This window comes from Protopterus annectens, chromosome 4.part0 (assembly GCF_019279795.1).
Source record: "Protopterus annectens isolate FY-2018-M chromosome 4.part0, PAN1.0, whole genome shotgun sequence".
NCBI lineage: Eukaryota > Metazoa > Chordata > Ceratodontiformes > Protopteridae > Protopterus > Protopterus annectens.
The window spans coordinates 1,596,083,032-1,596,096,927 of NC_056733.1; the positions used below are offsets into that span (position 1 = coordinate 1,596,083,032).

Genomic DNA, 13,896 nt, shown 5'->3' on the forward strand with positions numbered 1-13,896 from the left:
AATCCCTGTGTTTATAACCTGTGCAATATTGAAAGACTCATGTGACACATGCTGACTGAACAATAAGTCACTGTCCAAATAACTTCCTAAATCCTGAACAACTGTATCAACCCTTAAGGTTGCATTGTCAATGTAGGAGTTTCCTGGGGTAGATGACATTTCAAAGGATAAGATAATGCATTTTTTTACATTTAGTTTCAGTCCATGATTCTGGCTCCAGTTATCTGTTTGTGATAAAGCTTCCTGCAGGATGGCTAAGTCATTTGGGATTTCAGTGACTGCTCCTAGCTTGTTGTCATCTGCAAACTTAGTCAACCAGTGCCCTTTGATATTGGCATTTACTTCAGTGAAAAAGATGCCAAACAGGAGAGTCCACATCGCAAGACCCTGGGGAACTCCAATGGTAATGGAGGTAGCTTTTCCTATTTTGCTCACCTGCTTCATATCTGTGAATCAGCTAGCAATTCAGAGGGTGATCTAGGGGTTTAGTTTCAGTTTATTTAGTTTTATTACTATGTCTGAGTTGGGGACTGTGTCAAAAGCTTTGATCAGGTCAAGGTATGTAGTATGTATCATTTTACCGTCATCCATTACTTTGGTGAACTTTTCAAAAAAAGTCTACCAGGTTGCCTAAGCATGACCTGCCCATGATGAATCCAAACTTAGCTACTCAGACTGGTCCAGTATCTGGAAGTTCCCTTTGTCCTTACTGATTAGATCCATGGTAAATCCTTCCATGGCTCTGCATATGTGGCTAGTCAAACTTAGGAGTCTGTAATTGCCTGTCTGTATGGAAGGTCCTCCCTTATGCTGGGGAATGACTGTAGCTGTTCTCTATTCACTTGGTACAAAACCTGTATGAAGGCAGGATTGAGCATTGTTGTTAGGAGGGTGGCTAAATGGCACTTCATGCTATTTATGATGCATCCAGGGATATTGTCAGAACCCACTGATTCATTATTTTTAGCATTTGATAGCATTTTTAGGACTTGGTATTGCATAATATCTGGAGGCTAGTCAGTTTCTAGTATATCTTGTGGGTAGATGGAGGGGAGAGAGGGCTAAAGTTTGTGATAAATTTATCAGCCAGTACATTCGCTATATCTTCAGTCTTGTTGTCAGTAAGATTGTTCATAATCATCTCAGTGCATTGCTGCATTGTGCTTCTGAGATTATGAACATAATTTAAAAAAGGCTTTGGGATTGCCTTTGACTATATAAGCCTCAAAATTGGCTTTTTTGGATTTTCTAAGCACCTGATTGTTTGTTTACTTCATTAATGAAGACTTCATCATTCTGGGAATTACTCTTCTTACTTGTGTTTATTTTTGGCAAATCTATAAGGATTGCAGTCAGTAAATAATAACATACATATGAGTTTCGGACATACTATTCATATTTATGCAAATGTCTGGAACTTTGCTTTCAGCCTGTCAAATGGTTTTCTGAAATGATACTAGGCCAGCACACAGGTGAGGAATGCCTCATGATCTAAATGTGGTCGTGATTACTGAGACAGTTTTATTTTTATGATAAATTATGAATATTTGCTGTATTAATATTTTTGTTAACTTTATCAGTAAAGAGTTGATGGTACTTTATGGCTTTTATGGTGTCAGTTTAAAAGATTACATAATATTGAAAAATTTGTTATGTGTTGTATTAATATTTCTGTTAATAACTCGACCCACAAAATGTATATATAGTACTTCATGATAACTTATACAATGCTGGAAAATGTGTTAATGATATCTGCTGCCTGTCTACAACCAATTTGTAGATATTTGTACTTTACAAGTAATAAAAATATGTATATGTATGAATATTATATTTACGCAAATATCTCAGGCACTGTCCACCTGGACACCTGGACACATTATATAACAACATTCTATTTGCCCAGTTACCAGAGAAGTCAATAATCTTCTTCTTCTTTCGGCTGCTCCCGTTAGGGTTCACCACAGTGGATCATCTGTTTCCATTTCTTCCTGTCCTCTGCATCTTGCTCTGTCACACCAACCACCTGCATGTCCTCTCTCACCACATCCATAAACCTTATCTTTAGGCCTTCCTCTTTTCCTGCTACCTGGCAGCTTCATCCTTAACATCTTTTTCCCAATATGCTCTGCATCCCTCCTCAGCACATATCCAAACCAATGTAATCTTGCCTCTCTAGCTTTGTCTCCAAACCTTCCAACCTGGGCTGACCCTCTAATATACTTATTCCTAATCCTGTCCACCCTTGTCACACCCAGTACAAATCTTAACATCTTAAACTCTGCCATGTCCAGCTCTGACTCCTGCCTTTTTGTCAATGCCACTGTTTCCAACCCATATAACATAGCTGGTCTCACTACCCTTTTGTAGACCTTCCCTTTCACTCTTACTGGTACTTGTCTGTCACAAATCACTCCTGACACTCTTCTCCACCCACTCCATCCTGCCTGTACTCTCTTCTTCACCTCTCTTCCACACTCACCATTATTCTGAACTGTTGATCCCAAGTATTTAAACTCATCCACCTTTGCCACCTCTACTCCCTGCATCCTCACCATTCCTCTATCCTCCCTCTCATTCACACATTATATTCTGTCTTAGTCCTGCTGACCTTCATTCCTCTTCGCTCTAGAGCATATCTCCACCTCTCCAGGGTCTGCTCCACCTGTTCCCTACTCTCACTACAGATCACAATGTCATCTGCAAACATCATAATCCACAGGGACTCCTGTCTGATCTCGTCTGTCAACCTGTCCATCACCATTGCAAATAAGAAAGGGCTCAGAGCTGATCCTTGATGTAATCCCACCTCCATCTTAAATGCATCCGTCACTCCCACAGCAGACCTCACTGCTGTCACACTACCCATGTACGTATTCTGTACCACTCTTACATACTTCTCTGACACACCTGACTTCCTCATACAATACCACTACTCCTCACTAGGCACCCTGTCATATGCTTTCTCTAAGTCCACAAAGACACAATGCAACTCCTTCTGACCTTCTCTGTACTTCTCCATGAACACTCTCAGAGCAAACATCGCATCTGTAGTGCTCTTTCCTGGCATGAAGCCATACTGCTGATCACTAATCATCACCTCCCTTCTTAACCTAGCTTCCACTACTCTTTTCCATAACTTCATGCTGTGACTGATCAATTTAATCCCACTGTAGTTACTACAGCTCTGCATATCACCCTTATTCTTATAAATCGGTACCAAAACACCTTTTCTCCATTCCTCAGGCATCCTCTCACTTTCCAAGATTTCATTAAACAATCTAGTTAAAAACTCCACTGCCATTTCACCTAAACACCTCCATGCTTCCACAGGTATGTCATCTGGACCAACAGCCTTTCCATTCTTCATCCTCTTCATAGCTATCCTTACTTCCTCCTTGCATGTCCATTGTCCTTCATGATTCACTATCCTCACATCATCCAACCTTTTCTCCCTCTTATTCTCTTCATTCATCAACCCCTCAACATACTCCTTCCATCTGCTCAACACACTCTCCTTGCTTGTGAGTATGTTTCCCTCATTATCCTTTATCACCCTTACCTGCTGCAAATCTTTACTAGCTCAGTCCCTCTGTCTAGCCAATCTGTACAGGTCCTTTTCTCCCTCCTTAGTGTCCAACCTTTTATACAACTCTTCATATGCCTTATCCTTAGCCTTCATCACCTCTCTCTTTGCCATGCACCTCATCTCCTTATGCTCATGTCTACTTTCTTCATCTCTCTGACAATCCCACTTCTTCTTTGCCAACTTCTTTCTCTGTATACTCTCCTGTACTTCCTCATTCCACCACCAGGTCTCCATGTCCTCCTTTCTCTTTCCAGATGTCAGATCAAGCACCTTTCTAGCCATCTCCCTACTAGCTCTGCTGTAGTTACCCAGCTATTCGGTAACTCTTCACTGCCACCCAGTGCCTGTTTAACTCTTACCTGAACTCCACCTCACAATTACCCTTTTTCAATTTCCATCATTTGATCCATGGTGCTGCCTTCACACTCTTCCTCCTCTTCTTGATCACCAATGTCATCCTACAAACCACCATCCTATGCTGCTTAACTACACTTTCCCCTGCCACCACTTTACAATCTCCAATCTCCTTCAGACTGGCCCTTCTACATAAGATATAATCCACCTGTGTGCATCTTCCTCCACTCTTGTATGTCACCCTAGGCTCCTCCCTCTTGTTAAAATATGTATTCATATATTCATGTCCATCCTTTTCGCAAAATCCACTACCATCTGACCTTCTGCATTCCTTTCCTTAACACCATACCTAACCCATCACCTCCTCATCCCCTCTGTTCCCTTCACCAACATGCCCATTGAAATCTGCTCCAATCACCACTCTCTCACCCTTGGGTACAGTCACCACCACTTCATGCAACTCACTCTAAAATGTTTCTTTCTCATCCATCACACACCCACCTTGTGGAGCATATGCACTAACAACATTCATCATTACACCATCAATTTCCAGCTACATATTCATGGGGACCCTTCAGATGATTGAAGTTTTAAAACTTCGAATTTCATATGGCCGACACCATATGATCAAAGTTTTAAAACTTCAAACGTTCTGAACGGAGATCTCTATACAGTGGGGAACAGGAAATTGTGGGTGGTCCAGGAAAATTTTTTTGTTATGTTTTTGTTTATCTTTCAGGTGTTCAAAGTTTTGAAACTTCGATCATATGGTCTCGGCCATATGAAATTCGAAGTTTTAAAACTTTGATCTCCTGAAGTAGACCTATATATATACTTATACTGCACTATTTTCCTTCTAGCAAGCTTGTGCTACATGTGTCTGATCTTATATGCAACATAAGCAATTGATGAAAGCAAACATTGCAGCATGATTCAGAAATATTAAAAATTACTACTAGTAACCATTAATGATCAGCCTTTGTGAGGATCATTGTTTTTCATTGTAAAGGGGTATGGCTCATGCTAAGTTGCTAGGAGCAGTATCTGTTATAGTTTGTCAGCATGTATTAGTGGCCACCTTGGGAACCAGTTTCCATGATGTTGTATATCACCAACTTCTATGTGATAAAAGAGTCCTCCAGCAGCTGACATACTATGACTTCTGCAAATGGCACACTGTTGTCCACTACTTTGTGGATAGAGATATCATACCAGAATTAGTAGACATGTGTTGTCTTCACATAGAATTGGGAGATGCATGGAGTTCCTGTTCCTTTGAACGCAAAGGTTCATATAGCATTGGCTAGGCTTACTAGCCGTACTTCTCAATAAACTTTTCTAGGTATTATTTCCTAAGCATTTTGTGTAGATATGTATATACTTGGGCATGTGGCTAAGCATTTGCAAGCTTCCTTTCTCTAACAGAGACATAAGTGCCAGACCATGGGTATATTTATGGGTCCCCATCCACTGATCCATGTTTCACTTGAATAAGTGTAGGGATGAACTCTGCTTCACAGTGATGGCATTCTATGGCATACCCATTTCCCTCAGGTTCTGGGGGCCATCAACAGCACCTGATTTGCTGTTAAGGCTTCACCTGCTCAACATGGCATCTAGGTAACTGAGTAGATCTTCCTTGGGTGGAACACTGGCTGGGTGTACACATGTGGCCCCACAGTGTCAGGACTGAAATCATCCTGTAAAAAGGACAGCATACCACATTAAATGCATGTACCAGAACCCCACTGTTGTCCCACTGTGGCTTTATAACAGAATGTTGCTATCTATGTCCCCATGAGTAGGCATGGATAGGTATCACACATGATAGCGCATGGGAGAACATAATGGTATTTGACTGTAGGAGACTGGTTAGCTTGCCACTGGAGTGCACCCATAGTGGACCCCTGAAACTGTGCAATGCACATGCATTCCCTAGTTTGGCTAAGTAGCCAGTTGCCTCCATTTCAATAGATGCAGCAATATATGCCAATTGAGCCACAACCACCCTCAACAGGCATATCTGCTTCAGCTTCCCATATGTCATGTCACTCTAATTGCATTGCAGAATATTCCTCAGTCACTGCAGCAGTTGCAGGTCATCAAACAGGCTGCAAAACACCCTCAACAACTCTGACATGATGTAAATATTGGTTATTTGTGCTTGGTTCATTGATCTGCACATTTTCTGATTGATCCCAAGAGTGACCCAGTTCTGGAAAAATCCTAGAGCTATGATGGTGCTGGCTACCTACACACCTATTGCCTATATTGGGTGAATGTACCTTGGAGGCAGTGTGGCATTCTGATTTCATCTCTGGGGGTGACACATGTTTTACTGTTATGGGGTTCCATGGTTAGCATGACCTTCATTGAACTCAGGTGATGTTAAAAGTGCATCCTGGTCCATCACAATGAGCTCCACTATGGGTGATGTGAGTGTGCCTTCCACTGTTAATATTGCTGACAGTGCTGCCATGTCATCAGACTATGTCATGTGCATGGTGTCATAACCATCAGCTACTGGTAAGCTGATAACATCACAAATGTTCTGACCTGTTGTGCTGTATACTCTCCAAGTGGAACTTATGCATGCTTACTGATAACATACCTGTGAGATTGCTTCAGCATATTTGTGGCTTCCATCAGCATGTGTCACTCAGAGTACAGCAGATTGTCACTATTGCAGACCTAATGTCTCTGTATGACATAAATGCTTATATGTTTCTCTGTGAAAACCATTCATAGGTAGAAGCCACTGTCTTACATGAATGACAAGTGCCTACACTCACCAGGGACAGCCCTATCGATGCTCAGCCAGATGTCACCAGCCCACCTCCAACATTCAAGCAACTTTCTAGTACGAGGATACAATCATTTTTCACAGTATGTAGTATCGGGAATTCTTCCATCTCTGTGAGATTAACTGTCTCTGACAATTTCCTGCACTTTGGTCCTGGCATGAAGTAGTATATTAGTGATCCTGTGAGACACCTGTACTATTGTCTTTTTAATGCCATCCACTACAATGATGTCCTGCATTAGTCCCTACCATGTCTGATACTGGAAGGCCCTGTCAACTTTACCCTTTTTAAGAATATGGATGCTATGGGTGTGTAAGGTCTGTTGTAGCACCATCATCTCCTGTGTGATGAAGTTCTGCAGTTGTTGACATTTGTTTGGTCTTATGCCTGGACATGTCCACCTGTGGATTAAATGTGTGAATCAGTGTGTGTATGCATAATGTCTGTGCCAGGTAACAATTACCTCCATACTGTCCTCAGTACTCTTGTAGTATCTACAGTCTAATGTAATTATGTAGTGTAAATGTCTTGGCACTGTGTTATAGTGTTGCAGCTTTGGGCATGTTATGCATGGTTGCTGTTCATTGGACATGCAGATAACATACTCTGTGCCTGGTGTGCTGGAGATTCAGTATCCCCTGTAGCAAGTCATACTGTCTATGTGTGCATGTGGGACATTGTGCCATTACCTACACAGCAGGACAGTGACTGAGCCTGACTGCGTTCCCTATGTTTTGTCAGGCTGAGCTCACACAACAGGACTGCAAACTATCTTACTTGTTCCCTGATCCCTCTCAGGCTGAGCCACTCCACAGCAGGACTGCAACCTGCCCTGCCTGCTCTATGCCCTGCTAGGGTGAACCCTGACCAGGACTGCAATGTGTCCTGTCTGTTCCTTGTGCCCCATAATGCTGGGGCCCCACCCTCCCTAGCCTCTCAGACACTGTCATGTTCTGAGCAGTGTTACCCCCACACACTCCACTGCTCTGTGACAGTGTCTATTCCATTTGTGCACCCTTGTGTGATCACGGCACTCCTAAGTTCCATAACCAGATGTCTTCCCAATTGTCGGTTTGCCAATATGGTAGTGCACTTTGATAAGCAACCATACTCTGATCCTCTACATTGCTGTACTATAGTCTCCAGCAAAATGGTTACTGCATTTTTTATTATGTTAATACTGGCCTTGTAGCATAATTACTATGGTAAGGTGATGAGTTAGTATGGTTGTCTCTGAGTTATGCCAATAGCACAATGCTGTATCAATCCTACTTCAGGCTGCAGTCATCTGATCATTCTCATACTGAAAGATCACAGAGATCACAGACATACAGACATGTGAAGCTTGATCATGCTAATGTCACTTCACTTGTTAGATTGTGGATATTATGCTACCTTGCCTCCTATTACTGCTTCATTGTGGTCTGGGAGGTCCCATAAATGTGTGTGTGTGTGTGTGTGTGTGTGTGTGTGTGTGTGTGTGTGTGTGTGTGTGTGTGTGTGTGTGTGTGTGTGTGTGTGTGTGTGTGTGTGTGTGTGTGTGTGTGTGTGTGTGTGTGTGTATGTGTGTGTGTGTTAATGTTAATATCAGTTTGCAATACACTGCTTACCTTGTACATCACGGTATTGTTAATAGAAATTCTTCTCCTCTGCTGTCCATTGATGAGCATCATGTGGTGTCCATTATATAATACCATGTGCCCAAGCTACCATTTTTTTCTCCTGGAACTGACCTAGTGATTGGACAAGGCCTCATATGGCACAGACTGTGGCAGGGCTTCTACAAAATGCAGCAAAATGTGCAAAATCATTTTTCACTTTCTGCACAGGGGGCAACAGGAGCACTTGCTGGTGGACTGAGAGGTGTGTGTTTTCAAAAGTAGATGACTTGTCTCTGCTTACCAGGATATTAAGTGATACCACTGCCTTCATTTACTCTGGAAAGCACTACTGGCAAATACAGGAACCTATAGAGGTATCACCCAAACTTCTCCATACTGTTGGCAAATACAGAGACCTATAGAGGTGTCACCTAAATCTTCACAACCACTAGGAAGAAATAGATAGGGAAGCAGAGCAACCATTTTATTGCAGCATTCTATTCTTGCATTGTCATGGCAGAGTAGGACTAGCACCTATAGCTGTGACTTCTGCTGTCATTAATATACCATGTTCACTGTTAATGCTTTATGTTTTGCAGCACCAGAGGAGATTGAAGAAAATTATATTGCCTACCAGAGGAGGCAGGTCAGGTTCTGAAGGCAGTGATGTAAGTGTAGTATATTGTTGAAAGAAATGCAATTTTAATAATTTATACAACAGATAAGTAAACAGCTGTATTTCTGTATTTTTTCATTTTGTTTTTAATTTTTATTTTACTTCATTGCTTGGTTTCTTTAGATTTGTTTATTTTTATTGCAGGATTAACTATGATGCAGGCAGAGCTAAGGTAGTGGCCATTGTACAATATACTGGACACCATGTTCACTAATGCGTCCCTAGTAATCCTCAGTCCTAACTTTCTATACGCTGACAAAGATCACCCTGTCGAAGGTGACCTGGAGGGTTCACTAGTGGCCACCATTGCTACATCTCAGAAGAGAGAGGTGAAGACCCAGTATCAGAGAGTGGTGCAGAAAGACCATCCTTTGTCATCTAGTGTGAAGCAAAGTGGCTGGAGAGGACTGAGATGGATTGGTGACTCAATACTCACATTGGCATCTTGGAGCACCCCTCCCCTCATGTGGGATGTAGACCTACACAGTTGGATGGAGTCTAGAACTGACAATTGGGCCATCAGATGCTGAGCCCACTCATGATGCCAGCCATAAAGGTGATTGAAGTCTGGATAGGCTCTCTTCTGGGTCAGTTTGGAAGGCCCTCCTAACTCATTCCTATCCCCCATCATTATGTTTGCATCCATGTGTGTCACTCACCAACCCCTGTTTGTAGTGCAATCCTCCACATCACCAATAGCCCACCACTGACAGTCTGCATGTCTCTGTTGTTGCCCCTTATGTGTCATTACCTCCCTTGCCAGTCTTTGTCCATATTTAATGTTTGTCAGCCAGTGCTTCTTCTTCTATACCACCTTACCTACCCACACCTTCCACTTATTACCTTCCACCTTCACCTTTATTGAAAAAATGTATGTGTGTGTGTGTGTGTGTGTGTGTGTGTGTGTGTGTGTGTGTGTGTGTATATATATATATATATATATATATATATATATATACAACATACACAAACACACACACACATTATATATATATATATATATATATATATATATATATATATATATATATATATATATATATATATTTATATATATATATATATATGTATGTATGTATAAAGATAGATAGACATGCATACATACATACATATATATGTGGGTCCTGAATTTGGTCTAAATGCTTGTTTATTATATCTGTTTAATCGACCACATTTGGTTGATATATGCAGATGGTCAATAGATGTGCGAGATCAACAAGGGATTATGCAATCTTGGAGTTAGTATATATAATTAATAGGAGGTGTGGTGGTACAGGGGGGCTTGCCCCTGCAGAAATTGCTTTTTTTTTATTTTGTGAAAATTGAAAGTGTAGAGGTGCTTTCTTGGCATATACATGTTAGCATGTCAACGTTCGGTTTGTTAACTTTTTGCGGCCAGTGTTTCTGAGGTTGACGTATTGGAAACTTGACTAAAGTGAGAAGACCCATACAGAGATTTGCTCATCATTTCACACCATTCTTCCTTTCTTGTTAACATTTATTCCTTTCTTCTCCTACACACCACTTATCTCTTCCTGTTGACATTCTGTATGTTCCTCTGTTTGCTCTTCTTCATTCCTGATTGATATATCTCTCCATTTTCTTTCCAATTATATAATAAAATTCCTAGGCACTGTACTGTAATGCCCTTGTAGAGGTTGCCCCGCTAACTGTATTGAATAAGTAGTGCTCTTTGTCTCATGTCTGAACATGCTTATTTAGTATCAGGCACATGACCAGAATGCAGTTTCGCCTGGGTCACATGATCACTCATAGCAGAGTCAATGTATTTTCTCTGCTAGTGCTGTTATCACTGATGTAATGTTTCATTATGCAGCACTGTCCCAAGCATGAATGCACTGAGCTGGCATTCATGCATACCTAATCCCATCATGCCACATTGTAACAACTTTGTTGCATTATTTATGACTGCATGGTTGACTTATGCTCCTTTTTGATTGCATGCCATTTATCAGATAAAAATATAGCTGACAGGACAAAGAAAACCTTAAAACTTTCTACTCTCAACTGTCCCTCTATTTGTTTTCATCCCAAAAGACAGTTACTGAGATAAAGGATTTGTCACAGAAAGAATAAAGAGAATGCAGATGTATAGTTATTGTGGTAGCCTAGCCATTTCACTCTGTACTCTATGGACTGCAGGTTTAAAAGATGATTAATTTACTTACACACATATCCATTAAAAGCCCATTCCTCTTTTAAACTCACCGTGTTTCTTTTACCTGCTGTCATGATTTAATGCAAAAAAGATCAAGGCAAGGTCAAGGAAAGTATTTTTTTAATTCAAATGATTGCTATATTATACTTGCATTTACTTTGTAAAGAAAACAAAAATACTATTAAATATGTGATGTTTTGGTTCTTTAATATTTCATTTTCTTTGTTGTAGTTTTGGCATTCCTTTCTCCAAAATTACTAACCTCTTTTACCTCGTATCAAGAGATGTGTGAAACTAATCTTGCTATTTGTACAGTTTGTTCTCTAAAATTTAATTTATGAGTATGCCTCCGTTTCCCAATAACAGTTATATGTCATTATTTAAAACTCCTTGTTCTTGGTACAAATTAAGTTCTATAAACCATAGTGTTTTCTGCATCTGGGATTCTTCTGTAATTTCTTTGTATTTTACACTGTAAAACTCTGCTGATTATAGTTCACAGTGCAAATCTTGTTCTACGGGAATTTCTACAGCACCTTGTCATTAAAGATACGTTACAAGTCTGATGCTAAGTGATTGTGCATTTTAGAATGTTCTAACACCCACAAAAGATTATGGAGCTGCAGGTTCAAAGGAGCATGCACAACAACGCTGGAAGATAGAATCTCATTAGATAGGATTCTCCTTTGTAACTGAAGGAGCTCTTAAAAGAACAATATAAAGATTTTTCTGCATAGTAACTGAAGCTATGCCATGCTGCTTAATTAGCAGCACTTCATAGATTGAGGCCTAACAATTTTGAGGCATCTGATTATGATGTACTTGCAGCAAGCGCTGAGTATGCCAGTACATTCTTGCTTTATATATTGAGGTACTCAATAACTGCATAACTTCATGATTTACAGTTACTGGAACATTTCTTAGCACACTACCGGGTTATCTATTACATGTGGAAATGATCGTGCAGAAGTATACTGGACAAAGGTTGTTTTTGACCACTTCCATTTGCCTCTCTGACTCATATCTGTAACATTATGGCAATTAAGATTAAATAACATATCAGCATCATGAGTGGAACTCTGTGGACAAACTTGTAAAAGTGTCCTGCGTGAAGACTATGTTTTATTACCTCTGACTTATCCTTACTGTTCTCTGCCATCTTCATTTGAGGAACTTCCTGATTTTAGACAACCATCCTTTGAAGGAAGTTAAAAACTACAGTAATTGCTTTAAGATATAAATCTTCACTCAGCCTCAGAGTCAGTCACACCCTTAGTTAATCAGATTAAACGGCAATTCCTCATATGGAATCCTACTAGTCACTGTTTATTTATTAGAGGATATAAACCAAGACACAAAGGAAGGAAGAATGTTACCGTGTCTTTCTCCTCACTGGAAGATACAGTTTTTAGGTTATTGAAGATGTACTGCACTATTGTGCCAAAAAATTCTGCAATTCATTTATGTTTCTTAATGCTTACCTCACTGTCATTGGAAATTAAATGTTTATAATTTGAAGCTGAAATTATATACCCACTTCCTACATTCCATGACAAACTAGCACTTACTTCTCCATTTTCCTTGACATCAGTCACTTGCAAAGGTTAGGTAAAGTTCAGAGAGTTATTGGCAACTCCTGAACAGCAGTTCATTTGTTTTTCTAATTTCTGCGTTATACACAATGTGTGGATTCTTGCCCTTATCTTGAAAGTGTGATGCTACTTTGCTATTGGGCACTCAAGCAATGGTCAAAAAGTGAGTTCTACAAGTTGAATCCTAGATACATATTACAACAGACTGCCATCAGGCTGCTGAGAACTTTGAACAACCTGATAGGGAGAGCTATACCATAGTTCCAATGGCAGATGAACTGAACTTTTGGATGTTCAGCTACAGAAAGAAAAGTCTAAGTTAAATATTCCTTAGTCTTCCATATACTATCAATTGATAATGCAATGTAAGTAGATATAATGTGTTTAGAGGGTAGTCATAGTGGAACTTTCAAAAACATAAAGGCAGAAATCATATTGTCAGACATTGGCTCATACTCACTTCTCCAGATTGGTTAACTTTGGAATAAAAATTCCAGACCAGGTATTTCTTCATATATATCAATATAACAAATTATCTTGAGTGTGTTTCTAATAGTTATTTGAAGGACTATAGAGAACAGATAGTAACTTACACATATGACGCATGTATACACACTTTGTTTTTATTCCCACAGCCCGATACAGAATTTCAGGGAGATACTCCACAGCCACTTGAGTATTAAACGATGCTGCACACTTCCACTTTTTCTGCTTTCCATGCTTACTGTTCCACGTCAGGACAATATTTGGAAGCAGGCTTATTTGCTGCTTATTACCCTAATTACACTCTAACAATGTTTTACTAGGAATCAGATTATAAATTGTTCTGAACTCTTTACACATGTAAAAACTGATAAGTAGTTAATAAATAAAGCATAGCTCAGATTTTTTAGAGTATTTAAAAATTCACAATTATAAACAGAACTATACCATTTACAAAAGTACATTTTTAAAGGGTCACCTCAAATTAGACTATCTGTGGCAGTATCACAACTGACAAAATCTAGAGGTTCACCGGGGGGTGATATGGTTAACTGCCTCAAGATACATTTTGCCTCTTGGGAACAGCTATCAGCCCTGTGTCAGCTGGTGAGAGTGTTAGAA

General features: G+C 40.0%; 1 protein-coding gene across 1 annotated transcript in view; it reads left to right on the forward strand.

The window, feature by feature from the left end:
* Positions 1-13,475, forward strand: part of LOC122800474 (neuromedin-U receptor 2-like) — a 75,290-nt gene extending 61,815 nt beyond the window's left edge. The window contains exons 2-3 of the mRNA XM_044069917.1: positions 8,945-9,013; positions 13,428-13,475. Coding sequence (XP_043925852.1) covers positions 8,945-9,013; positions 13,428-13,475 — 117 coding nt within the window. The remainder of the gene's footprint in view (positions 1-8,944; positions 9,014-13,427) is intronic.
* Positions 13,476-13,896: the final 421 nt, after the last annotated feature.